Source organism: Pelophylax lessonae (assembly GCF_965119305.1).
Source record: "Pelophylax lessonae genome assembly, chromosome: 8".
NCBI lineage: Eukaryota > Metazoa > Chordata > Amphibia > Anura > Ranidae > Pelophylax > Pelophylax lessonae.
This window is the reverse complement of record NC_138775.1, coordinates 283,352,675-283,379,384: the sequence shown is the minus strand read 5'-3', so window position 1 is coordinate 283,379,384 and position 26,710 is coordinate 283,352,675. Positions and strand designations below refer to the sequence as shown.

Sequence of the window (26,710 nt, the reverse complement as noted above, 5' to 3'; positions counted from 1 at the left end):
CCCAGGTGGCTTGTGGCAAACTTTAAACAACACTTTTTATGGATATCTTTAAGAAATGGCTTTCTTCTTGCCACTCTTCCATAAAGGGCAGATTTGTGCAGTATACGACTGATTGTTGTCCTATGGACAGAGTCTCCCACCTCAGCTGTAGATCTCTGCAGTTCATCCAGAGTGATCATGGGCCTCTTGGCTGCATCTCTGATCAGTCTTCTCCTTGTATGAGCTGAAAGTTTAGAGGGACGGCCAGGTCTTCGTAGATTTGCAGTGGTCTGATACTCCTTCCATTTCAATATTATCGCTTGCACAGTGCTCCTTGGGATGTTTAAAGCTTGGGAAATCTTTTTGTATCCAAATCCGGCTTTAAACTTCTCCACAACAGTATCTCAGACCTGCCTGGTGTGTTCCTTGTTCTTCATGATGCTCTCTGCGCTTTAAACGGACCTCTGAGACTATCACAGTGCAGGTGCATTTATACGGAGACTTGATTACACACAGGTGGATTCTATTTATCATCATTAGTCATTTAGGTCAACATTGGATCATTCAGAGATCCTCACTGAACTTCTGGAGAGAGTTTGCTGAACTGAAAGTAAAGGGGCTGAATAATTTTGCACGCCCAATTTTTTCAGTTTTTTATTTGTTAACAAAGTTTGAAATATCCAATAAATTTCGTTCCACTTCATGATTGTGTCCCACCTGTTGTTGATTCTTCACAAAAAATGACAGTTTTATATCTTTATGTTTGAAGCCTGAAATGTGGCAAAAGGTCGAAAAGTTCAAGGGGGCCGAATACTTTTGCAATGCACTGTATATTCCTACTTCCATCCAGTTCTCCTGCGCTGGGCGGCCACGCTGCACAGTGCCCAGAGACAGCCTAGTAGTCTAGACTCTAATAACTCACAGTCCCTCCCCCAGCCAGGGCCCAGAGAGATCACTCCGCAGGCAGGTGTCTCTCCTCTCTCGCCACCACCACTTCACTTGAGAGCCGAGCGGGAGGCGGGACTCGGGCCGAGCCGAGGGAGGGCAGAGGCGGCGAGGCTCTGCCCCTGAGCCATCGCATCGGGTCGGGATTGGTCGTGACTTGTGAGTCTCAGAGACAGTGAGATTCGAGTAAAAAAAGTCAGCAACGGTGCTGGTTTGGAACGGAATGATTCGTAACATTTTTATAATTGTAACGAGTAAGGATGCAGCACATAAAAAAATATCGGAGTAGAAGTATTAAACTCATCGAAAATATGTACTGAAGTAAAAGTGGAAGTAGGAGAAAAAAATTCTACTCTAGTAAAGTACAGATACCGCCTTTTAGTACTAAATTACAGTAGTGATGTAGTTCTACTTCGTTTCTATACATCTCTGTGTATATATATATATATATATATATATATATATATATATTGTGTTATTTGCAATTCATAAAGTCCTGTTCGTAAAAAATGTTTAAACAAAGTCCAATATAAATGATAGTTCTTAATTCAGTGATAAATCTCAGTGCTGTGCTCCTTTCCTATGGTCCCGCACTCACCGACAGGAAGAGTCAAACAAGTATGACAAGTTTGTAAATCTGTGGTCTCTCCTGCACTCCACTCTCTCACTATAATCTTCAGGCAATGATAGAGGACTCAGTGAGTCAGACAAAGATATCAGGATGGTCTCTCTACTATTCCTTCTCCTCTCTCTCAGTATATCTCCAGGCTCAATGCAGCATTTCCGTGACATAGGAAAGGATGATAGGGATCTCCATAGTGCAGTATTATTAAAATGTATTAAGTGCCGGTTCACACATATGCGATGCGGGAACCCTGCAAATCCACTGCAGGTTCCCGCATCACATTCAAAATGCAGGCAGTTCACACTGCCATATGCGAATTGCTGGGGGTGTCAATACAAAGTGAAGGACACCCCCAGATCAGTTTGCATATCGCAGTGCGAACTGTCAGTTCAGACATCAATCGGATTGCATAGGTGTGAACCACCATGCGATCCAATTCTGCTGCGGACCCAAAAAAGGGTCCTGTGCGTGTTGTGTCCGAATCCGATGCGAATCACATCCGATGTCTGTCATTGCACTAATGTTAACCCGGGGGGCAAAAAAGTAAAAAAAAGCAATTGCGCTTACATCGACAATAATCATAAAAGTATTGGTAAACATTAGATCGCTGCCACAGAGTGTGGATCAGCTGTAATTCACTCGTTACTGACTATCCTTGCCTGACTGGTTTTTCCCCTCCCTCTGGGCGTCTTCATTTATGGTATGCCTCAGTGGCGGCTGGTAAATCAAAATTTGGGGGGTGGCAAAACCAACTGGGTGGGCTCAGGGCGCAGTGCCCTGCGCCCAGAGCCCACCCTTTTTTGAAGCCTATTAGAGCCTCTGGCTCTAATCACGTGCTTCAAAAAAAAAAAAATCCCCTTTGGAACCCATGCGTCCGGCTCCCTGCATGTAGATTTGGGGGCTGGACGCATGGATGGGGGGGGGGGGGGCAAGGCTGCCCCTGCCCCCTCAATGGACGGGCTGCCCCTGGTATGCCTGCAGTTATATCAGAGTAGCTGAATTCATAGAATTCAGCTTTAAAGTCTTAACTTCAGCAAAAATGCTTTTCTTTAGATTTAGGGCACATTCAGATGGGTGATTAGTCCTGTCCTCCATGCAAATGCATCCACCTTGGAGCTGTATGCAGGCAGCCCATAGAAGTGAATGCACTTGCAGCAGCTGCATGGAAACAATCACATGTCTAAGTTTGACATGCAGGTATGAACAGGTGCATCAGTCCCAATACAGACACTGTGCATTCAGATCCGTGCATCTGCTCCTGCCCACATGTCAGATTTTGAAATGCGTCGGTGTAGCTGCTGTATGTGCATCTACTTCTGGCTAAATCAACACGTGTTTTCTGTATGTGCTTGAAAAAAAACAAAGAAAACAAATGCAGCCACCACATCCAAGTACTGTAACCTGGAATATATTGCATTTTTGTACTTGCAATCAGTTATCCTTTAACTAACCAAGCTGTCCAGCAAAAGTGACAGTTGGAGGGGAGGGGACAAACCATATTCATGTTCATGCACATTATTCTTTGCTCTTTTTTATTGTTTAAATCCAACAATTCACTACTTTACGTTTATCTTTATACTGTACTTCCTGTATTATTTATTTCCACTGGTGTTTGCTCATATTTCAGGAGATTCTGGATTAAAAAATATCGACAATCTTGCTGCAGAGCTCCTTCCGGTGGAGTATCGGTGAGTAGCTGATCATTGATGCTCAGGTGCTGTGCTCGCCCCACCAGTTTAAAATAATTCTATTGAAAAAATCCCAGTTTTTACCATGTATTATATTTGTATTAATTAGTAATTAGTTATTTTCGGGAAATTCAAGTTTTTCCATGTATTACCGTATATACTCGAGTATAAGCCGACCCGAATATAAGCCGAGGCCCCAAATTTTACCACAAAAAAATGGGAAAAATTATTGACTCGAGTATAAGCCTAGGGTGGGAAATGCAGCAGCTACTGAACCACCACGAGACCCCAAACAGGGGCTGCAGACATGGTACAGGAGAATGTAGGGCTGTGGGCATGGTACAGGAGAATGCAGGGCTGTGGGCATGGTACAGGAGAATGCAGGGCTGTGGGCATGGTACAGGAGAATGCAGGGCTGCGGGCATGGTACAGGAGAATGCAGGGCTGCGGGCATGGCACAGGAGAATGCAGGGCTGCGGGCATGGCACAGGAGAATGCAGGGCTGCGGTCATGGTACAGGAGAATGCAGGGATGTGGGCAAAGTACAAGAGAATGCGGGGCTGCGGGCATATTACAGGAGATGGGGGGTTGCGGGCATGGTACAGGTGTACCATACCCGCAGCACTGCATCTCTTGTAGTATGCCCGCAGCCCCACATAATGGCAGGCAGTGTGGCTGTGGAGGAGTCTCACCTACCTGTTCCTGAGGCGCCTTTGATTTAAAAATGGCGCCGCCTGGCACCAACACATCACCGCGCTTGCGCCGCTGCCGCTAGGGAAAGCCCATACACGTTAATACAGTGTGCATGTCAGGCCAACCGCGGACATTTTTTATTTTAATGACTCCAGTATAACCCGAGGGGGACTTTTTCAGCACAAAAAATACGGCGACCGTGACAGTGGAGTCCTGTGGGCGGCGATTTCGGTGGAGGGTGCCCCTCCTCATCCCCTGGTGCTGACTCCTAGATGATTTTACTTCCTGATTGCCACATGTGTAGTGCATTATTCTGGTGGCTGCATGCGCTTTTTTCTGCGGGTGGTGATTCTGGTGGGGTCCTCTCCCTCTCTGCTAAAGATCGCTTGTTGCTTGTGCCTGGAGACCGGGTGATGTCCTTTAGCAGTATTTTGCACCTCTAGTCCCCCTGGTGACTCATGGAGTCTTTGGAGCACATTTCCACACCAACCATCCATCCATGCCCGCCGTCAGTCCTGGAGTACCTTGTGTCCCAGCTGGAGGTGACTTGCAGGCAGTGAGCTAGAAAAAAGTGCCCCCGCCTTCCCCTGCCTTATCTGTCTCATCAGACCCTGAATCTGATTTGGTAGCTGTGGACATGGGTCACCCTGCTCAGTCTGCAACTATGCGCCTGGAATCCTCTGAGGATGATTCCTCCACGTCTGCGACCGCGCAATAACAGGGGCTGGTGGATGCACTGATTGTATCTGTGTGTGAGACCCTAAAGATGGAGGATGCAGCTGAAGCTGTGACAGAGACGCAGGTACCCTTTGGCACTCACAAGCCATCCAGAGCCACAAAAGGTGTTTCCTTTTCCTGCCTATTTTGACAGAATTGTTGCTAAAGCGTGGGGACGACCAAAGCATCCCCATGGGGTTCTGAAATGCTTTACTTGGCATTACCCCTATGAGGAGTCCCTTCTTAAGAAGTGCACTGTGCCACCGGTGGTGGACCCTCCGCTTTCCAGATTGAACAAGGCAACTATGATTCTGGTTGAAGAGTCCCTGGGTTTTAAGGATGGTGGAGGCTGTGGCCTGCAACATGTATACTCTGGCCGGTTCGGCAATGAGGCCAGTATTCACCATTGCCCTGGTGTCGCAAACTCTGACCGAGTGGGCTAAGCTTTTACGCTGTGACCTTGAAGGGGAACAGCTTGCCCCTGCCTTTGCCAGCTAGTCCAGGGGCTGCGGTTTATCTGTGATGCCTCTTTGGATGCGGCTCCACTGATGGCTCGCCTCTCTGTTTTTGCAGTGGTCCTACTGTGGGTCTTTTGGCTCAAGTGCTGGTCTGCGGATCAGACTTTAAAAAAGGCTCTGACTTTCCAAGGAGATCACCTGTTTGAAGCTACCCTAGATGACATCATTAAAGGTCTCACAGGGGGGAAAGAGTACTTTTCTTCCGCAGGCTACTAAGGGCAAGAAACCTTGTTGTAGATGTGGGCCTTCCTTCTCAGCTCTATAAGAAGTTTTTTAGTCCCTCAAGGTCGACTGACAAGGGCTCAAAGCCTTTCAGGGCCTCTTCAGGAGGATCCAAGCGAACCTGGTCTGGCAAGCCAAGATTGGACTTCTCCAGACTCGTGGATAAGGCTCCTTCAGCATGAAGGTGCCCCCTCACCCGTGTCGGTGGGGGGGGGGGGGGGGGACGGGGGGGGGGGACATCCTTGCTGGTTTCCAGATCCGTGGACTTCCCTGGTGAAAGACAAGTGTGTCCACAAAGTCAGTCAGTCCGGCAACAAGATTGAGTTTCACTCTTGTCCCCCGGCAAGGTTTTTTCATTCCAACTTGCGCCTGTCCCCAGACCGCTTACAGGGCCTGTTAGGGGCGGTACAAGACCTGTTCCTTCAAGGGGTGATCGTCCTGGTTCAGACTTCGGAACGTTTTCAGGGTTTTTACTCAAACCTGTTCACAGTCCCCAGGAAGGAAGGCAACTGCTTTGTGCGGGTACAGAAGTTCAGATCTATATCAAGGATGCCTACCTTCATATTCCAATATGTGCCAGTCAACAGCGTTTTCTCCGCTTTGCTGTGGGAGAGTACGAGTAGCATTATCAGTTTAGAGCCTTACCCTTTAGTCTTGCCTCTGCTACTTGGGTCTTCACAAAAGTGATAGCCCCGGTGCTAGCTTTGCTACGCCAACGAGGGACCACGGTACTGGGCTACCTGGACAATCTCCTTCTGTGAGCGGAGTCTCCCTCTGCTGTGGTGGAAAACCTGGAGATCACAATACAAACTCTGCGGGAGTGCAGCTGGATTCTGAATTTTCAGGATTTTCTGGCTCCGTCCATGAAGCTGGACTATCTGGGCCTGACTCTAGACTCGACCTTAGCCGGAGTGAAAAACTCCAGAAATTGCAGGCAGCAATTCGCCTCCTGCTGTCCAACAGATGGTCGTCCCTCTGGACTTGCATGCAGGTGCTGGGCCTGATGGTGTCTACCTTCAAAGTGGTTCCGTTTGCACAGTTTCATACGAGGTCCCTGCAAAAGGAAATTCTGACCAAATGGGACAAGACTTCTGCAGTCTCTGGACAATCAGATCCGGCTGAGTCAGGGAACGAGGGAGTCCCTGATATGGTGGCTTTGGTCTCCGGTGCTTCGGCTGGGAAAATCCTTCCTCCCCTTGTATTGCACGGTGGTCACTACGGATGCCAGCCTGTCCGCTGGGGAGGCGTCCTTGGCAAGCATTCTGCTCAGGGGATCTGGACGCTGGAAGAGTCCAGACTACCGATCAATGTCTTGGAACTCCGAGCGATCAGACTGTGTCTGGATCATTGGACGAATCGTCTTCGGTGTTGTCCAGTGCGCATTCAATACCACGAGAAGTGGCCTTGCGGCTTTGGAGGTAGCCGGCATTCTAAGGTGGACAGAACGGTTTGTTCCAGCCCTTTCCGCCATACATATTCCCAGGGTAGAAAATTGGCAGGCGGATTACCCAGTCGGCAGGCGTTGGAACAAGGGGAGTTGTTTCATCAGCTGTCTCTCCGTTGGAGCACCCCCGAGGTGGATCTGTTGGCGTCTCGGCTCAACAGAAAGGTGCAGAGGTTTGTGGCTCAGTTAAGGGATCCTCTGGCGGATGCCACAGACACATTGGTGGCACCGTGGGGTCAGTATCGTCTGATTTACCCCTTCCCTCCTCTCAAGCTTCACAGGATTGAGGCAGAAGGGATTTCGGTCATCTTAGTGGCTCCAGACTGTGCTTGTCGGGCTTGGTACGCTGATCTGGTGCGGCTGGTCACCGACATTCCTTGGAAGCTCAGGGGGGATCTGCTGTCCCAAGGACCAATCTTCCATCCTGCTTTAAACTCACTGGCCTTGACGGCTTGGCTGTTGAACGCCAGGTGCTGAAAGATAGGGGTTTATCTGAATCAGTGATTCCTACACTGTTGAAAGCTAGGAAATCTACTTCTAGGAAGATCTACCATCATACATGGAAGACGTACAATGCGTGCTGTGAGCTGCTTGGCTCAGATCTTAACCTTCCTTCAATGGGGGGTTGGAACAGAAGTTGGCCTCGAGTACCATCAAGGGCGAGGTGTCGACTTTGGCGGTCTTCTTCCAACGACCTTTGGCCACACACTCCCTGGTGCGTTACATTCTTCAGGGTGTCTGACATTTGGTCCCTTCAGTGCGGGCTCCGTTGCCAACTTGCGATCTTAATTTGGTGCTTTCAGCTCTACAGAAGCCTCCCTTTGAAAATATTTGGGAGTTTCCCCTGCTTACGCTATCCCTGAAGGTGGCCTTTTTGGTGGCTATCACCTCTGTGCATAGGGTGTCGGAAATGGCGACATTATCCTGGTGATTCACAGGGATAAGGTGGTTCTTCGCCCCTCTCTGTCTTCCCTTCCAAAGGTTGTCTCTGATTTTCATTTGAATGAAGACATTGTGTTGCCTTTCCTGTGTCCCAGGTCTAAACATCCAAAGGAAATTGCCTTGCATGCCTTGGATGTGGTCCGGGCAATTAGGGTGTACCTGGCAGCTACGGAGTCTTTCAGGAAGTTAGACTCTCTATTTTTGCTCACGGATGGACCTCGAAAAAGGTTGCTGCTTCCTCTGCAACCATTTCCAGATGGATCAGAAAGACGGTGGCTCAGGCCTATTCCATCAGGGGTCAGGTTCCCCTTTGCCTGTCAAGGCGTACTCTACTAGGGGGCTTAGTGCCTCCTAGGCCTTCCGTCATCAGGTGTCAGTGACGCTCGTTTGCAAGCATGCCACCTTGTCGTCGGTGCACACTTTTACAAAAGTGGATGTGTTGGGCAACTGCGGATGCTTCCTTTGGCCGCAAGGTTTTGTAGGCTGCTGTTTAAGAGGACCTGATCCTCTTTGAGGGTGTATTGTTTTTTTCAGGTGGGCTCCAGTTGTTTGGTTGAGCTCCTGTTGCCTGATTGGGTAATATTTACCCTTGGGAATTTTTTTGGTTGTTCCCACCCCTTATGTTTAACACTGCTTTGGGACATCCCAATGGTTATGAATACCTGGAGATGTGTCCATCAATGAATGAAAGAGAAAATGGGATTTTTGACTTACTGTAAAATCTATTTCTCTGATGTTCATTGACAGACACAGCACCCACCTCTCTTTGGAGTTAATATTCTGACACTGCTTGTAACAAACCTGAGTGGCTATAGCAGAGAGAGGGAATATACCCCCTGGGACTGCCCATGGGTGTAGCCAGAAATATTTTCTGCCCAATGTCCTACTCCTGTAGGTGGCAGTATAACCCAGTGGTTAGGAATATCAGGAGCTGTGTCCGTCAATGTACATCAGAGAAATGGATTTTACGGGAAGTCAAAAATCCCATTTTTACCATATATTATATTTATATTAATAATTAAATTTGGAAGATCCCAGTTTTTAAAATGTATTGTTTTTGTATTTTTAGTCATTAATTATTAGTTATATTAGGTAAATCCCAGTTTTTGCCATGTATTACATTTGTATTAATTATGAATTAATAATTAGTTATATTAGGGAAATTCCAGTTTTTGCCTTGTATTATAGTTGTATTGATTATGAATTCATAATTATTTATATTAAGGAAATCCCAGTTTTTACCATGTTTTATATTTGTATTAAATATTATTTATATTAAGGAAATCTCAGTTTCTAAAATGTATTATATTTGTTTTAATTATTCAATCATAATTAGTTAAATTAAGGAAATCACAGTTTTTACCGTGTGTTATATTTGAATTAATTATTCAATAATAATTTGTTATTTTAAGGAAATCACCGTTTTTTTTTTTTTTTACCGTGTATTCTATTTGTATTAATTATGAATTAATAGTTTTTTCAAAGAAATCCAATTTTTACCATGTTATATATGTGTATTAATTCAATAATAATTAGATATAGTAATGAAATCCCTGTTTTTCACATATATTATGTATTTTTTCATCTTTTATTAATTTTTTTAAATAATATAATTGTATATGACAATTACACTCTTAAATAGATGGCACTACAGATGCCATTGCAGCCTGAAGGTGGCAGTGTTCTGCAGGCTGAAGGATTGTTTTGTCATTGAAACCTCCATGGTTCATGGAATCCCTGTGTCATAACTGATATAGTGATCATATGTTTGGGATCCACTTTGGTTTCTGATCAGAAGTGTGATTGTCCTGGAGTTGTCAGCCACAGCTGGTGACTCTGAAGGGGAGGACGTTTATGGACTTCTCCCAGCACAGGGCCTTAGAATATAAAATCTTTGTTTAGTACTGGCTCTGTACACACATCCATTTATTAGACAAACTGTCGCTTTTTTTAGGGAGATGTTCATCAGACTCCAGCATGAAAATAAAATGCTCCGCGTGCAGCAAGAGGGATCGGAGAACGAGCGGATCACTGATCTGCAGACACAGCTGGAGGAGAAGCAGAGGAAGATGAGCGAGATGGAGACGGAGAACAGGTGAGAACGCATCACATGGCGCCATCTGTAGGAAGAGGGGGGGTACATGTCACACTTCACATCATTGCTACAAATGCAGTTTTTTTTTTTGCTTGATTATGTTTTTTATTATTCATTATTTATTCATTTTTGTTATTTATTGTTCTTATTATCAGCTACTGGAAGAAGCTGAAAGTCTGCAGTTAAAGCACATCTTGTTTGTTTCATTTCAAATCCATTGTGGTGGTGTATAGAGCCAAAAAAGATTAGAATTGTGTCGATGTCCCAATATTTATGGACCTGACTGTATGTCATTCATTGTATACAATTGTGTTGCTAGCTGTGATTGGTCACAGTGTTCACATGGTACAGACAGGGCCATTCCCAGTCCTTTTGTACCATGTGATTAGCTGTGGCCAATCACAGCTATTGACAACAATACACAGTGTCTACACACTGTCATTCAGTAAAAATATTTGCTTTCAAAATCACTGCTATAAGCAAGCATAGTACAGTATCTCACAAAAGTGAGTACACCCCTCACATTTTTTTAAACAATTTATAATATCTTTTCATGTGACAACACTGAAGAAATTACACTTTGCTACTATGTAAAGTAGTGAGTGTACAGCTTGTATAACAGTGTAAATTTGCTGTCCCCTCAAAATAACTCAACACACAGCCATTAATGTCTAACCCACTGGCAACAAAAGTGAGTACACCCCTAAGTTAAAATGTGCAAATTGGGTCCAATTAGCTATTTTCCCTCCCCGGTGTCATGTGACTCGTTAGTGTTATGAGGTCTCAGGTGTGAATGGGGAGCAGGTGTGTTAAATTTGGTGTTATCGCTCTCACTCTCTCATACTGGTCACTGGAAGTTCAACATGGCACCTCATGGCAAAGAACTCTCTGAAGATCTGAAAAAAAGAATTGTTGCTCTACATGAAGATGACCTAGGCTATAAGAAGATTGCCAAGACCCTGAAACTGAGCTGCAGCACGGTGGCCAAGACCATACAGAGGTTTAACAGGACAGGTTCTACTCAGAACAGGCCTCGCCATGGTCGACCAAAGAAGTTGAGTGCACGTGCTCAGCGTCATATACAGAGGTTGTCTTTGGGAAATAGACGTATGAGTGCTTCCAGCATTGTTGCAGAGGTTGAAGGGATGGGGGGTCAGCCTGTCAGTGCTCAGACCATACGCCGCACACTGCATCAAATTGGTCTGCATGGCTGTCGTCCCAGAAGGAAGCCTCTTCTAAAGATGATGCACAAGAAAGCCCACAAACAATTTGCTGAAGACAAGCAGACTAAGGACATGGATTACTGGAACCATGTCCTGTGGTCTGATGAGACCAAGATAAACTTATTTGGTTGTTCAGATGGTGTCAAGTGTGTATGGCGGCAACCAGGTGAGGAGTACAAAGACAAGTGTGTCTTGCCTACAGTCGAGCATGGTGGTGGGAGTGTCATGGTCTGGGGCTGCGTGAGTGCTGCTGGCACTGGGGAGCTACAGTTCATTGAGGGAACCATGAATGCCAACATGTACTGTGACATACTGAAGCAGAGCATGATCCCCTCCCTTCAGAGACTGGGCTGCAAGACAGTATTCCAACATGATAATGACCCTAAACACACCTCAAAGATAACCACTACCTTGCTAAAGAAGCTGAGGGTAAAGGTGATGGACTGACCAAGCATGTCTCCAGACCTAAACCCTATTGAGCATCTGTGGGGCATCCTCAAATGGAAGGTGGAGGAGCGCAAGGTCTCTAACATCCACCAGCTCTGTGATGTCATCATGGAGGAGTGGAAGAGGACTCCAGTGGCAACCTGTGAAGCTCTGGTGAACTCCATGCCCAAGAGGGTTAAGGCAGTGCTGGAAAATAATGGTGGTCACACAAATCATTGACACTTTGGGCCCAATTTGGACCATTTCACTTAGGGGTGTACTCAATTTTGTTAGATACTGTATGTAAAAAAAAAAAAATACTGATCAACTCCTCAGAGTGGTACAGTGTTAATATGGTAAACACTGTATTGCTCTGGTCACAGTATGTAAAAAAGAAAACATATTTTGAAAAAACATTACATTTTTTTTTTTTTTTACATACTGTTATTAGTCAGGGTCCCTGGTCACCGCCACACCCGTTATATGATGACACTGTACTGCACTGGTGAGAGTATGTAAAAAATGTAAATAAAATGTTTAAAAAAAACATTTTTCTTAATTTTTCAAATAAATACAACTTCAAAAAACACGCCATGCGTCTTACTAAATACCTCAGACTGTCTACTTTCCAAAAAGGTCATTTAGGGGATATTTGTACTGTCCTGCCATTTTCAAGTCTCAAAAAATGAGATTGGGATAACCCGTCAGTACAGCAGGATTTATTTTCAGATATATATTCCATAGTTTGTGGACTCTATAACTTTCCTACAGACTAATATACACTGATTTGGGGTATTTTCACCTACGCAATGTAGCAGAATAGGTTTTGGCCTACATTTATGAAGACAGATTATTTATTTGCAAAATTTTATTACAGAAAGGGATAAAAACGCATTTTCCCCCCCCAAAATTTTGGCCTTTTTTGGTTTAGCAAAAAATATAAAAAACCCCCAGTTGTGATTAAATACCATCAAAAGAAAGTTCTATTTTTGTGAACAAAATGATAAAAATTTCATTTGGGTACAGTGTTGCATGACCGCGCAATTGTCATTCAAAATATGAGAGCGCTGAAAACTGAAAGCTGGCCTGGGCAGGAAGGGGGTAAAAGTGCCTGGTATTAGAGGGGTTAAAAATGTAATCAGTATGTTTATGAGGGGGGGTGGGGGGAGACGAACTATAGACGAAGGCTAAATATAAGCAGATTCAGTTTCAGTTTTAAGTTTGCAGTAGTAAAAGTTGCTCACCCAGGGGTCCTTTTATAAAAAGCATACAGAGGTCTCTAATATGAAACAAAGTAAAAGAGCAAATATAATAACCAAACAATTAAAAAAAAACAGCCTAGGTGACTATGGCCTAGGTTCAAGAAGTGTCCTGGAATTTTTTTCTCTATATTGCACTTGGTGTATCCCCCCCTCCCCCACCCTCACCAGCCAAACTCGAATAAACCTCTACTGCTTTAGCTACTACAACTTGGCGGTAATGATCTATAAACAAGTCCACAGCTTCAATGGCAGCTGTGAGCTCACCTTTACTTTTTGTACCTAGATTGCTCAATCTTCTCTGCACAGTATGAACCCCAAAGCGCTCACCACTGATCACTTCCGGGTTCACAGCTATAAAACATTTGACTGGTAGTGACTGAATAAAGAGCAGGTTGTGGACTATTTGTGCAACACATTTAGTTATCCCTGCACACAATATAAGTGGAATAATGCAGGGTTTGTCGTTTTCCTGCAATGGGTTTATGTGCATAGCAGAGTTCTCCTTTATTATAATGACGTTTCTCTCCCGTTTATCAGATTACACCTGGGCCGTGTGGAGGAGTTACAGCAGCAGATAGCAGATCTCCAGAAGACGTTACAGAATCAGGACACAGAAGCAGAAGGCACAGGGGTGAGTGTCATGAACAGGGTCTTACCTTCAATACTTTGCTTTACATTTCGCCAATAGTCGTTTATGTGATTGTTTTTGCTTGATGCTTTATCATTTATTAGTTTAGGCCTCATTGGTGGTATACTGTGAATGCCTAATGTACCTCTAGCCATCAACTACACTACGTTCTTTGCTGTCAGTTAAACCGATGTGAGCCAATTTTTGGAGCCTATACAGGCCGACACTTACTTCTGTATACTGTGTGAATGCCTAATGTACCTCTAGCCATCAAATACTAAGTTCTTTGCTGTCAGTTAAACCGATGTGAGCCAATTTTTGGAGCCTATACAGGCCGACACTTACTTCTGTATACTGTGTGAATGCCTAATGTACCTCTAGCCATCAAATACTACGTTCTTTGCTGTCAGTTAAACCCATGTGAGCTAATTTTTGCAGCCTATACTGGCCGACACTTACTTCTGTATCCTGTGAATGCCTAATGTACCTTCAGCCACAGAATACTACGTTCTTAGCTGTCAGGTAAACCCATGTGGGCTAATTTTTGGGGCCTTTTATGGCCAACACTTACTTCTGTATCCTGTGAATTAAATGGATTAAATGTTGCGCTGCCCAAATGTACTACAGGTTGGCAGCGCAACATTTAATCCATCTCATTGGTGGGGTGGCCAGCATATGTTGCTTTCCCTGCTAGATAATAAGGACACTGTTGTCAGTACAACTCTACAGCAACGTGATGGGCCTCTCTGGGTTACCAGGGGGACCTCTGTTGGGCCAGGACCCTTCTTACCTAATGGGGCCTGGGCCCAGTACAGAGGTCCTGACGCCTGTACCCCGCTATCAGTGGCCCTGGTCACAGATGACAGACTCGTGCATCGTCCTCTTAATATACAAAAATATATCTATGTTACATTCTAATGACTGGAGGGCATTTGCCAGTCAGTCCAGGTCAGTTGTCAGCATGCATTTAACCCTTTCATGGCCTGGGGTCATTACCCAAGGTGATGTGTGTAGTCACGATGATCCAAACACCAACAGGAAGGTATATAGAATGCGCTCACCAGAAGATATGGACCCAAACTACCATATAGTAAATGGGTCAATAAGGCTCACGTGGTATATGATGGGTATTCCAGATCAGTGCTGTAACCTCGGATGCTCCAGTATGCAATCGTATGATGAATTTGAAGAGGATGAAAACTCCCAGGACATCCAGAGGTACAAGCACATGTAGTGGACACACAAATCAGGCTGTCTTTGGCATGTAGTTGACGCGTTTCGTCACAGATGACTTTATCAAAGGATATTGCCAATCTGTTGCCCCAAGCTTATATAGCTCCTACTATGGCCTGCTCCATGTGTGAGTGCTGTGCTGGTGCCACATCTCTGCCTCTCTCTGCTTGGCCATCCATAAACCCCATTGGCACCAGGCTGGGTTTGGTAAAAGGCCAGTAGGTGAAACCAAACAGCTCTACCCCTCATAAAATGATTATGCCTGGAGTTGGGCTTTAATGTTTTTAAAAACTCAATTAATTTCTATAATTGTTTCTAATCCTCTCTGTTTGTATCCTAGTCTGACACTCTAAAGAAGAAGATCGAGGCTCGAATGTAAGTATGTGCCGATGTTTCAGGAGCCCCTCTCACATATTGCACCCACTAGGGCACATATATTGATGTAGCCAGTCTTGCTGGCCACAACTTTGGCACAGAGTTGGATGATGGGGTTTCCCTTACAAGTCAGCGTAGCTGTGCTGCTGTTACCCCCCCCCCCCCACACCCATCTTTATAGATAAACACACATCTAGTTATCTATGTAATAAAGTAGAACACGTAGTTGCTTTATACTTCAGCCTGAATACATTTCTGACTTGACACAATTTACAACAGTATTGTTTTTCAGAAGAGATCAACCTTTTATCATGGAGGGCTCGTTCATACAAGCATTTTGGGGGGGCAGTAAAACCCTTCTTCTTCCCACCCAGAGAGGGGTATTCTTTTCACTACCAATGTAACGGGGGCATTTTTCTCACTTCTCACCACCAATATAAGGAGGGCATTCTTCTCACTTACCACCATCAATGTAAGGGGGGGAATTCTTCTCACTTCCCAACCCCAATGTAACGGGGGCATTCTTCTCACTTACCACCATCAATGTAAGGGGGGGAATTCTTCTCACTTCCCAACCCCAATGTAACGGGGGCATTCTTCTCACTTACCACCATCAATGTAAGGGGGGGGGGGGGAATCTTCTCACTTCTCACCACCAATGTAAGGGGGGGAATTCTTCTCACTTACCACCCCCAATGTAAGGTGGGCATTCTTCTCAATTAACCCCACCAATGTAAGGAGGGCATTCTCCCTTATCAACACCAATGTGGGGAGGGGCATTCTTCTCAATTACCACCACCAATGTAAGGGCTGCATTCTTCTCACTTACCACCACCAATGTGAGGGGGGCATTCTTCTCACTTACCCCCATCAATGTAAGGGGGGCATTGTTCTCACCACCCCTAATGTAAGCAGGGCATTCTTCTCACTTACCACAACCAATGTACAAATCACAATGAGAAATCAGAGGGTATAGCCAACAGTTCCGAGGGATTTATGTGTCCCTGATAAATGTTGGCTCCACCTTCTGACCCCAACATGCTTTTTCTGGTCTTATCCTTGGTTTGTGGCTCTGTAATCCTTATCTATATTCCTCATATCACCAGGAACACTGGACTGGGCGCCAGCCCGCCCATTGTAATATTTTTATTCTCTACAGGGAAGAACTAAAGGAAGTTCATGATGCTATAGAGACTAATAAAGAGCTTCTGGAAGATCTCCAGCCAAAAGCTGATCAGAACGGTGAGTTTAGGATGTCAGGGACTCTGGGTAGGTGTAGGTAGCCCTGGTGGTGGGTGTAGGTAGCTGGAAAGGTGGATTTAGAGTTACTTTGGGTGCAACTCTTTAATATGAACAGATATGGAAACCATTAAAGTCAGCCAACGTAATTAAAGCAGAACCCCAGGAAAATATGAAAGACATGCATTATTGGACGGAGCCATGTATTGTAAAATCTTGGATAAGAACCTTCTTCCCTCAGCCAGAACACTGAAGATGGGTCGTAGATGGGTCTTCCAGCATGACAATGACTCAAAACATACCACCAAGGCAACAAAGGAGTGGCTCAAGTAGAATCACATTAGGGTCATGGAGTGGCCTAGCTAGTCTCCAGACCTTAATCCTATAGAAAATTTATTACGGGAGCTGAAACTTCGAGTTGCCAAGCGACAGCCAAGAGTGGACCAAAATCCCTCCTGAGATGTGTGCAAACCTGGTCACCAACTACAAGACACGTCTTATCTCTGTGCTTCCCAACAAGGGTTTCTCCACCAACTACTAAGTCATGTTTTGCTTGGGGATCAAATGCTTATTTTACTCACTGAACTGCAACTTAATTTATAACATTTGTATCATGTGTTTATAATGGATTTTTGGTTGATATTCTGTCCCTATCATTTAAAATACACCTATGATAAAAATTGTAGACACTTAATTTCTTTGTAAGTGAGCAAACTTAAAAAATATGCAGGGGATAATTATTTTCCCCACTGTATATATTTATTTCTGTATCCGCTGTTTTCCCAGAGTTCAGCCTTAATCTGTTGCTGCCTGCATAACAGCCGCTCCCAGGCAAATCGCCGTAACTGTACGGCGCTCGTAAGCAGGAGGCTAGGGGAAGGGGCTCGTCAGCGGGGACTCCGGTGCACGGGGCCGGCGGCTCCGATTGCCTCCTGACACCCGCGATCGCTCCCCGCTGAGAGAGAAGGACGGGCGGCTGTTGTAAACACAGCTGACCGTTCTTCTCCCTGGAATCATCACAGAGCCCATGTGATCCTTCTATATAGTATCACAGGTCTCTATGATCATTTCACAAGCCACGCCCCCCACAGTTAGAATCACTCCCCTAAGCTCATATTTAACCCCTTGATCACCCACAATGTTAACCCCTTCCCTGCCAGTGTCATTATTACAGTAACAGTGCATATTTTTAGCACTGATTACTGTAGTAATGTCATTGGTCCCCCCAAAAGTGTCAAAAATGTCAGTTAGGGGTCCAATCTGTCCACCGCAATGTCACAGTCCTGCAAAAAAACACAGATCACCGCCATTACTAGTAAAAAAAAAAAAAAACAATAAAATCAAAAAAAAAACAACATAAATCTTTCCCGTAGTTAGTAGACGCAAACCAATCAAAATACGCTTATTGCGATTTTTTTAACCAAAAATATGTAGCAGAAAATAAATTGGCCTAAAATGTTAAAACATTTTGATTTTTCAATTTTTTTTTTTGGGAATGTTATACTGTATAGCAGAATGTGAAAAATATTGTTTTGTTTTTTTTTCTTCAAAATTGTCGCTCTTTTTTTGTGTATAGCGCAAAAAATAAAAATCGCACAGGTGATCAAATACCACCAAAAGAAAGCTCTGTTTGTGGGGAAAAAAAAAGGACGTAAATTTAGTTTGGGTACAGCGTTGTATGATCGTGCAGTTGTCAGTTAAAATCACACAGTGCCAAGTTGAAAAAAGTGGCCTGGTCATTAAGGGGGCAAATCCTTCCAGTCTTAAAGTGGTTAATAAAATGCTCACTAGATGGTGCTTTTACACACACACACCCACACACACACACACGCAGTGGGGTAAATTGCATGTGATTCGGACAGGAATCGCACTGCATTCCTGTTCAAATTGCATGCGATATTTTGCAGTGCAATTTTGCGCCAATTCATTTTGTATTGATGCAAATCGCACTGCAAAGTATCGGTTTCGGTATCAGGAGCATTTGTGAGAGTACCGATAATCACGCAAATGCTTGGTGTCGGTGCATCCCTAGTTAAAAGCATTGTGCTTGCTATCCAAGGTCAGTACAGGGCCCGGATTTGGCAAATGCAGGGTATGTAGACTTATATAAAGGTGTTGATTTTATTACAAAAGTAATCCTCCGACAGTCGGTGATGACTTAGAGGCAGCGGCGACTGTTGGAGGACGTAAGATAAATAGTTTTTTTTTTTTACTCCCCTCCCAAAAAACATTAAAATTAATTCTGTTTTGTTTTTAAAGCCCAACGGGTGGAGGAACTGGAAGCGGCTCTACATAAGAAGGATGAGGACATGAAAGCAATGGAGGATCGCTATAAGATCTATTTGGAGAAGGCCAGGAATGTGAGTTCATTGTATAAAATGGTCTGTAGGAGGCTACACAATGTACACATATTGGACACAGCTGATCACTTGTTAAAGGACCGCTGTCATTGCCCCCCCCATCTGCGATCAGCTGAGTCTTAATGATCACAGAGCGGCCCGCCCACATGCCGAAGAGGGCATGCGGGTAGTGCGATCTCTGGGGGACGTCCATGTACATCCAGCAAATTAGCTCTGTGCTGTAGCCGTCTTTTGGCTATAGCGCGGACGGAAAGTGGTTAAGATGGCTCAGAAACTCAATGGAGGTTGGATTGTCCCTGTAGAACGGCACTAACCAGAGCTTCCATCTTCACTGGGTCTTCCTTCCGGGTTCGTGGGCTCCGGCTGTATGAATGGCCGGGGCCGCAATGACCTCACTCCCGCGCATACCTGTAGGTACAAGTTAAAAATTGGACTTCTACTTTAAGACTCAAGTTTAATGAATACAGTGGCTAGGTATGGGCAGCACAGTAGCTAAGCAGCACTGGGGTCGCTGGTTTGAATCCCAACCATGACACTACCTGCCTGGAGTTTGCATGTTCTCCCTGTGCGTGTGTGGGTTTCCTCCGGGTACTACGGTTTACTCCCACACTCCAAAGACATGCCAGTAGGGTAATTGGATCCTGTATAAATTGTCCCTTGTATGTGTATGTTTGTATGTATGTATGTGAGTTAGGGACCTTAGATTGTAAGCTCCTTGAGGGCAGGGACCGATGTGAATGTACAATGTACAGTATATGTAAAGCACTGTGTAAATTGATAAGTGCCTGTAATATATATATCACAATGATTTCTCTGCAGGTAATAAAGACATTAGATCCCAAGCTGAACCCAGCCTCTGCGGAGATCATGTCACTGCGGAAGCAGCTGACCGAGAAGGATCGCAAGATTGAAATGCTGGAGGTAGGACGCTCATTGTGCGGGTGGAAGGAAGGGTGCTTGATGCTCTAATGGGAAGGGTTGTACTGCTGATGTGGGGCCCAGAGGTGGGAAGGGTTGTACTGCTGTGGGGCCCGAAGGTGGGATATGTTGTACTGCTGTTGTGGGGCCCTGAAGGTGGGAAGGGTTGTTCTGCTGCTGTGGGGGCCAAAGGTAGGAAGGGTTGTACTGCTGCTGTTGGGCCCGAAGGTGGGATATGTTGTACTGCTGCTGTGGGGCCCTGAAGGTGGGAAGGGTTGTTCTGCTGCTGTGGGGCCCTGAAGGTGGGAAGGGTTGTTCTGCTGCTGTGGGGCCCTGAAGGTGGGATATGTTGTATTGCTGCTGTGGGGTCCAAAGGTTGGAAGGGTTTGTTCTGTTGCTATGGTTCCCGAAGATGGAAAGGGTTGTACTGCTGCTGTAGGGCCAGAAGGTGGAAAGGGTTGTACAACTGCTGTGGGGCCCAAAGGTAGGGGGGTTTGTACTGCTGCTGTGGGGCCCGAAGGTGGGAAGGGTTGTTCTGCTGCTGTGGGGGCCGAAGGTAGGAAGGTTTGTACTGCTGCTGTGGGGGCCGCAGGTAGGAAGGTTTGTACTGCTGCTGTGGGGGCCAAAGGTAGGAAGGGTTGTACTGCTGCTGTAGGGCCCGAAGGTGGAAAGGTTGTACTGCTGCTGTAGGGCCCGAAGGTAGGAAGGGTTGTACTGCTGCTGTAGGGCCTGAAGGTAGGAAGGGTTGTACTACTGCTGTGGGGCCCGACGGTGGGAAGGGTTGTACTACTGCTGTGGGGCCCGACGGTGGGAAGGGTTGTACTGCTGCTGTGGGGCCTGAAGGTGGGATATGTTGTACTGCTGCTGTGGGGTCCCGAAGGTGGGATGTGTCGTATTGCTGCTGTGGGGTCCAAAAGTGGGAAGAGTTGAACTACTGCTATGGGGCCTGAAGGTGGGAAGGGGGCCCCACTAGGGAGGTTTTCATTTCAGAAGAACTGAAGTCAGATAATTAGGACCATACAGTAGGTGAAAGGCAATCTCCCCAATGTGAGGGGAAATCCCTTCTTTGAGAGGCTTCCAATATTGGGGAAAGGATGGGGGGGGGGGGGTCCTCTCACCTATTCACATGTATCACAAGAAACCAATAAAGAGCTTCTGACTCTTCCACACACCTCGATGTTTTACCCAGAGCTCCTTTTTGAAAGGGTAAAACCTAACTCAGGTGCCCCCTCGCTCTCCTTCTGGAAGACCCCCCCCCCCATTAGTATATTTTCCTGATGTGTTGTGGCTGGTCATGTAACACGTAGGCTCTTCTTCTTCTCCTCCCAACTCCTCCAGTGGAGGGCGCAGAAAGCGCCATTGACAAGCTGATGTCGGTCCCCACTCTTTAGATAAACTATAAATAAAGGGTGTGCTGGTGATGCCCCCTCAGGGCGGATCCCTGACACCCTTCATTCATGGAATGCTCTCAGGTGTCGTTTAGCCCGGAAGACATCTTGTGAGGACATCTTGTGGTCAAAAAGAAGTACTGCGAGTGAAGACTTTATATTTACGGGAAATATTGCATCCCGAGTTGTTCTTTTATTTTATCTGGCTGGGGTCTCTATTTATAAATAAATGGCCCGGAGTTGGACATAATTAATAAATTAAAATTTCTGTTTTTCAGAGCGATTTTCGGCAGGCGAAGCTGCGGGAGTACGAAGAGAAGCTCATCGTCACGGCCTGGTACAACAAGGTACATCGAAAAATCAAACTTTTAACACCCGAGTGTCAGTTCTGCCCTGTGAGTCCGGTTGATTGACAGCAGTGCAGTGAAGTGCAACTGAGAATGAGGAAGCCTGGTGGGTTTGGTGACATTTTCCACCCCATAGATTTTATCTCATGTCTGAGCGTTTCAACTCTCAGAAGCAGAGGCGTAACTAGAACTGTCAGGGCCCCGGTGCAAGAAACCATGAAGAACCCCCTGTACCACTGGCAGGGGCCCTTCCCTTCAAGCCTGGGGCTCTTCCCACTGATCCTGGGGCCCTTTACTCTCATTGCAGGGCCCTTTATTACAGTTCCGCAGTGGGACCCTTTCACAATTTTGCAGTGGGCCCCCTTCCTGCCATCTTGGGGCTTCCCCACGGTGGTGGAATGTCAGGGCCCGGTCGCAAGTTTGACCTTTACGATCCTGGAAGTTCACCCACTGGTGTCAGTAGTTTTTATTTTTTGGTATTTTAATTGTATTATTTTTTTATCATTTTATTTTTTTGCAATGTCACTGACTATGACTCTGTCCATTCAGAAAAGGAAGGAGCTGGTAGATTACATATTTACTGACCCCTTCCTGGTTCTCTATTGTGACACATCCCCTGCAGCAGCCGGCAGGAGAGGGGAGGGAGCACAGGGGGGGATAGCACAGTTTGGGGGACCAGGGGAGCACACAGGGGCCCAGAGACAGCAGAACACAAGTGAACTGGATAGGAGGAGTGGCGGGGGCAGCATACAGAGGAACCAATCTCCTCCATTTTCCTCCTGCAGCAACATCTTCATGAGCTGAGTGGGTTTATGCTCCTCCCATCAGGAGTAGTCTAGGCAGTAAAATTTGAACAGACACGCCCAGGGGGCTGTCCCTCTAGGCATAAACCCCCACTGCACAATCCAGCACATCAGTTTGTTTCTGCGGGTTCCTGCACTGATGTCTATTGAAATCACCACCAAAAGTCGTGAAAAGTAGTACAGAAACTGAAGGATTCGTATGGTGCCATTGCCGGCAATTGGCTCCAATTTGACACGTCCACTCGGACCAACGTGAACGTTGGCTTATAGTGCATAGAGGGGAATGTATCAAAACTGGAGCAGCTGTGCATGGCAACCAATCAGCTTTCATTCTTGAAACTTAATTGAACAAGCTAAAGACAGAGGCTGGTTTGCTGCCAGCTGCTCCATTTTTTTTAACCATTTTAGCCCCAGCCGCCGCAGATGTACTGCGGCAGGCTGGCTCTCCCAGGCAAAGCCCCATACATGTACGGCGCTCACCTGGGAGGAGCTAGGGGGCGACCGCGCACCGCTGGAGGTGCGCTCCCGCCCCCCGCTCGTCAGCGGGGAAGCTAGTGCGTGTGACAGGCGGCTCCGATGGCCGCCGGCTACTCGCGATCTCCCCCGCTGATGTAACCACAGCCGTCTGTCCTTCTCCCTGAAGTTATCACAGATGTCATGTGATCCTGCTAGATAGGATCGCATGTCTCTGTGATGACTTCACAAGCCTCGCCCCCCCCCCCACAGTTAGAATCACGCCCCCTAGGGTCACATTTAACCCCCTGATCACCCACAGGGTTAACCCCTTCCCTGCCAGTGTCATTATTACAGTAACAATGCATATTTATAGCACTGATTACTGTAGTAATGTCACTGGTCCCCCCAAAAGTGTCAAAAATGTCAGTTGGGGGTCCGATCTGTCCGCCGCAATGTCACAATCCTGCAAAAAATCGCAGATCGCCGCCATTAATAGTAAAAAAAAAAACCAAAAACAATAAAAATGACATAAATCTTTCCCGTAGTTAGTAAAAGCAATAACTTTTGCGCAAACCAATCAAAATACGCTTATTGCGATTTTTTTTTTTTTTTTTTTTTACCAAAAATATGTAGCAGAAAACAAAGTGGCCTAAAATGTAAAAAAATTTGGATTTTTACTTTTTTTTTTTGAGAATTTCATATAAAAGAATGTGAAAAATATATATTTTTTTTCAAAATTGTCGCTTTTTTTTTTTTTTTTGTTTATAGCGCAAAAAAAAAAAAAAAAATCGCACAGGCGATCAAATACCACCAAAAGAAAGCTGTTTGTGGGGAAAAAAAGGACGTCAATTTTGTTTGTGTACAGGGTTGCACGACCGCGCAATTGTCCGTTAAAGTCACCCAGTACCGAATCGCAAAATAGGGCCTGGTCATTGAGCAGCCAAATCCTCCCCCCAACCCCCATAGCGTCTTACATTGTATTTGTGTGATACATAACTCAGCACTGACATGAGTTTCTCTTTTACAGAATATAGAGCACCAGAAGCTGGCAATGGAGTCCCGCTTATCAGGACGAGGAGGGAACGGCTCCTCAGGACGATCGTTCCTGGCCCAGCAGCGCCACGTCACCAACGCCAGGAGGAACGTCTCCGTCACGGTCCATGCCGCTACTCCTAATTAAAGGGCAAACGTATACACAAACCTAGAAGTGCACTTACAAGTATTTTATTACCCCCCCTCCCCCTCCAGCGTAGTGTCATGAATGAGAAGGCGATGCAGGTCATCAGCTAGTGTCTCCCCCTTGTGGGCACGTCATGAGATAGCAGTAGATGGCTCTCCACCATCCATTGACTGAATTCATGTCTACGTTTTATGTTGCAAAAAGAAAAAAAAAAAAGACACTGTATATTTATGCCATGACGTGCGCATTGTATATGAGAAACGTTCTCCTAAATTTACTAGTTTTGGTTTTAGAAGATATCTTTAAAAAGAGGTATTACTTCTACTCGGTGCGTCCGAAGCTTTGATAACATCAGAGTGTTAGCTTTGTGGCCGACCGCCCGCTTCCTCCATGACGTCAGTTTCTATCAGACTGATGGAATAATATTTCGGGATGTGAAATGCCCCCGTTGTCACGGTAACAGGGATACTTACCTACAGATAACCTACAGAGAGAAACGTTTTACTTTTCGGACTTTCTAACACTTTGGCGCGGGTTATTGTATAGAAGTATTTTTGTTTAAGCAAATGACGTGGATGTCGGAGTCGGATATTTTTTGTGCGAATTTTAACAGTTTGTTTAGTTTTAAAAAGGGCAAAAAATTCTAAAGATTTGTATTTTTTAATTTAAAAAAAAAGAAGACGCACTCCATGAAATGTAACTTTAAAAATGCAATGTGTGTCAGCCGATGAAAAGAAATATTTATTGATTTTAAGAGTAACGCTTTTGTCTGCTTTCTTAACTCCCAATATGGGGGATCACTGACCGGCCAGCTACAGGTCTTCTGCTGAAATCTCTGCGCCTGTGTTCCAGACTCCGCCCACTTACTGCAGTACAAGATGTCAGTCATTCCACTGGGTTGTGCTTTTGTTTTACATTACAGGGGGTGTAGGGAAGGGGGGTCTCCATACTACAGCCTCAGCTCAGTCTGTCCCGCTAAAAAAAATGTTCTGGGCCGCAGCTAGGGTCAGGGGCTGCTCACATGGGTATGTGGTCCCCGTTTCTCCCCAATATCCATCCCTCCCCTTCCGATCCCCAGGGGTCACTTTGATGGGCATTGTAATGGAGACTCTGATGTAAAGAAGACTCTGAAAAGGACCCTAGTGTAAGGTGCAGCACTAATGTAAAGGGGACTCTGATGTGAGAGGGGACTCTGACCTGAGGGGACTTTGATCAAAGGGGAACTCTGATGTAAGAGGGGACTCTGATCAAACTCTGATCAAAGGAGAACTCTGATGTAAGAGGTGGCTCTAATGGGGACCTATTAGATATAAGGGGGATAAGGACCCTGATGTAAGGTGGGAATTTGATGCAGACTGTGATGTTAGGGTAAACTTTAATGGGGATCTTGGTTAAAGGGGGATTCTAATAAGGACCCTGATGTAAGGTGGGGCATTGATGGGGACTCTGATGTAACTCACACCATTAAGGCCCACCTACCATGTCCATACATATGTGCATTACATTGGGGAGGAGGTTATATTATTTACATTCCCGCAGCTGGAGAGGTCTGATTGTTCATTCATTCTCAGAGATCTTCAAAGATCACAGCAAGGACTCTGACTGTTCTAGTTCGGTTCTAAAAGCATAGAGGGTCTGCTGTGTGTTTGCTAGAGGACTGGCAGGATGTCCCATAGTTCTGCTCTCCATAGAGGACTGGCAGGATGTCCCATAGTTCTGCTCTCCATAGAGGACTGGCGGGATGCCCCATAGTTCTGCTCTCCATAGAGGACTGGCGGGATGCCCCATAGTTCTGCTCTCCATAGAGGAAAGTAGAGTTCTCATAGCTTCTGTTGTGAACTTTAAGGATGAATTTCCTCACAATGGCTGTAGCTACAGAGATTACCGAGGACTTGGTTTAAATTGCATTTAACTCTTGGTTCAGAGCATGTATATATTTTAAGGTGCATTGTCTGGGCACAGGGTCACTTTGAAATTTACCCTTCCTTGGGGCTACCCCAAAACCCTTGATGTAGATACTTTTTTGCAATCCTCTGTGCTGAGAAAACCCCGCCTACCTACCGCAGGGCTTCTAGTCTGCTCTAAGATGGTTTTCCTTTCAGAAAATTTTGCCATTTTATTTTTGCCAAGTTTTAGAAGCAATGACCGGACATAAAGCCCAATTTCCAAAAGGTGGAGACATTGCAGTAAACTGATGTTGGGAAACTTTATAGACTGACATTAGTTATCATGAAGTTTACTGAAAGTCATTTTCAGTGTGATTTTGTTTTTTCTTTGTGGCAGCCCATCACTTTCATGAGGCTGCTTTCTATATAGAATTTTTGATTCTTTTAGTACAGGGATCCTCAAACGACGGCCCTCCAGCTGTTGCGGAACTACATGTCCCATGAGGCATTGTAAAAAAAACTTTGACATGCACAGACATGACTAGGCATTATGGGAATTGTAGTTCCTGAACAACTGGAGGGCCTTAGTTTGAAGACCCCTGTTCTAGTAGCTAGGTGGATTGATAAAGGAGCATCCGCTGTCCAATGATATTCAAGTTAAAAGGTGATTGAGAAAGTGTTTATTGAAAATAGAAACAAGTATATCAAGCCAACATGCTTCGGGCAAACAAGGACTCCCCCCTTCTTCAGGGCTATTGCTGCATTGAGCTCAATGCTGCCTCGGCAAACAAACCACCTAGAGAGTGATCTTTCAGATTCTTTGCTTTTAACACACCGAGTTGGGAACCTTCCATCTCTTTTAGCATGCAGCAACAGCCCTGAAGAAGGGGGGATCCTTGTGCCCCTGAAACACGTTGGATTGATGTACTTGTTTCTAGTTTTAAAAGATGCCTTCCAACTCACCTTTAAACTTGCCTATCATTAGACACTGGGCGATCCTTTCTTCACCTACCTTTCTAAGTCAACATACGGAAACGACCTTTAAAGCCATATTAAAAGGCACTGCCACCATCCACAAACTGGGAACAAACCACTGGCCAGGTTGCCAAGCAACAGCC

The 26,710-nt window shown here is 45.5% G+C and overlaps 1 protein-coding gene across 1 annotated transcript in view; it reads left to right on the top strand.

Moving 5' to 3' along the window:
• The window catches only part of HOOK1 (hook microtubule tethering protein 1), a 143,954-nt gene extending 119,783 nt beyond the window's left edge, over positions 1-24,171 (top strand). The window contains exons 14-22 of the mRNA XM_082264802.1: positions 3,177-3,237; positions 9,728-9,868; positions 13,317-13,410; positions 14,981-15,015; positions 16,175-16,257; positions 18,514-18,614; positions 19,434-19,535; positions 21,199-21,267; positions 23,554-24,171. Coding sequence (XP_082120928.1) covers positions 3,177-3,237; positions 9,728-9,868; positions 13,317-13,410; positions 14,981-15,015; positions 16,175-16,257; positions 18,514-18,614; positions 19,434-19,535; positions 21,199-21,267; positions 23,554-23,706 — 839 coding nt within the window. The 3' untranslated portion in view covers positions 23,707-24,171. The remainder of the gene's footprint in view (positions 1-3,176; positions 3,238-9,727; positions 9,869-13,316; positions 13,411-14,980; positions 15,016-16,174; positions 16,258-18,513; positions 18,615-19,433; positions 19,536-21,198; positions 21,268-23,553) is intronic.
• The last annotated feature ends 2,539 nt before the right edge of the window (positions 24,172-26,710 follow it).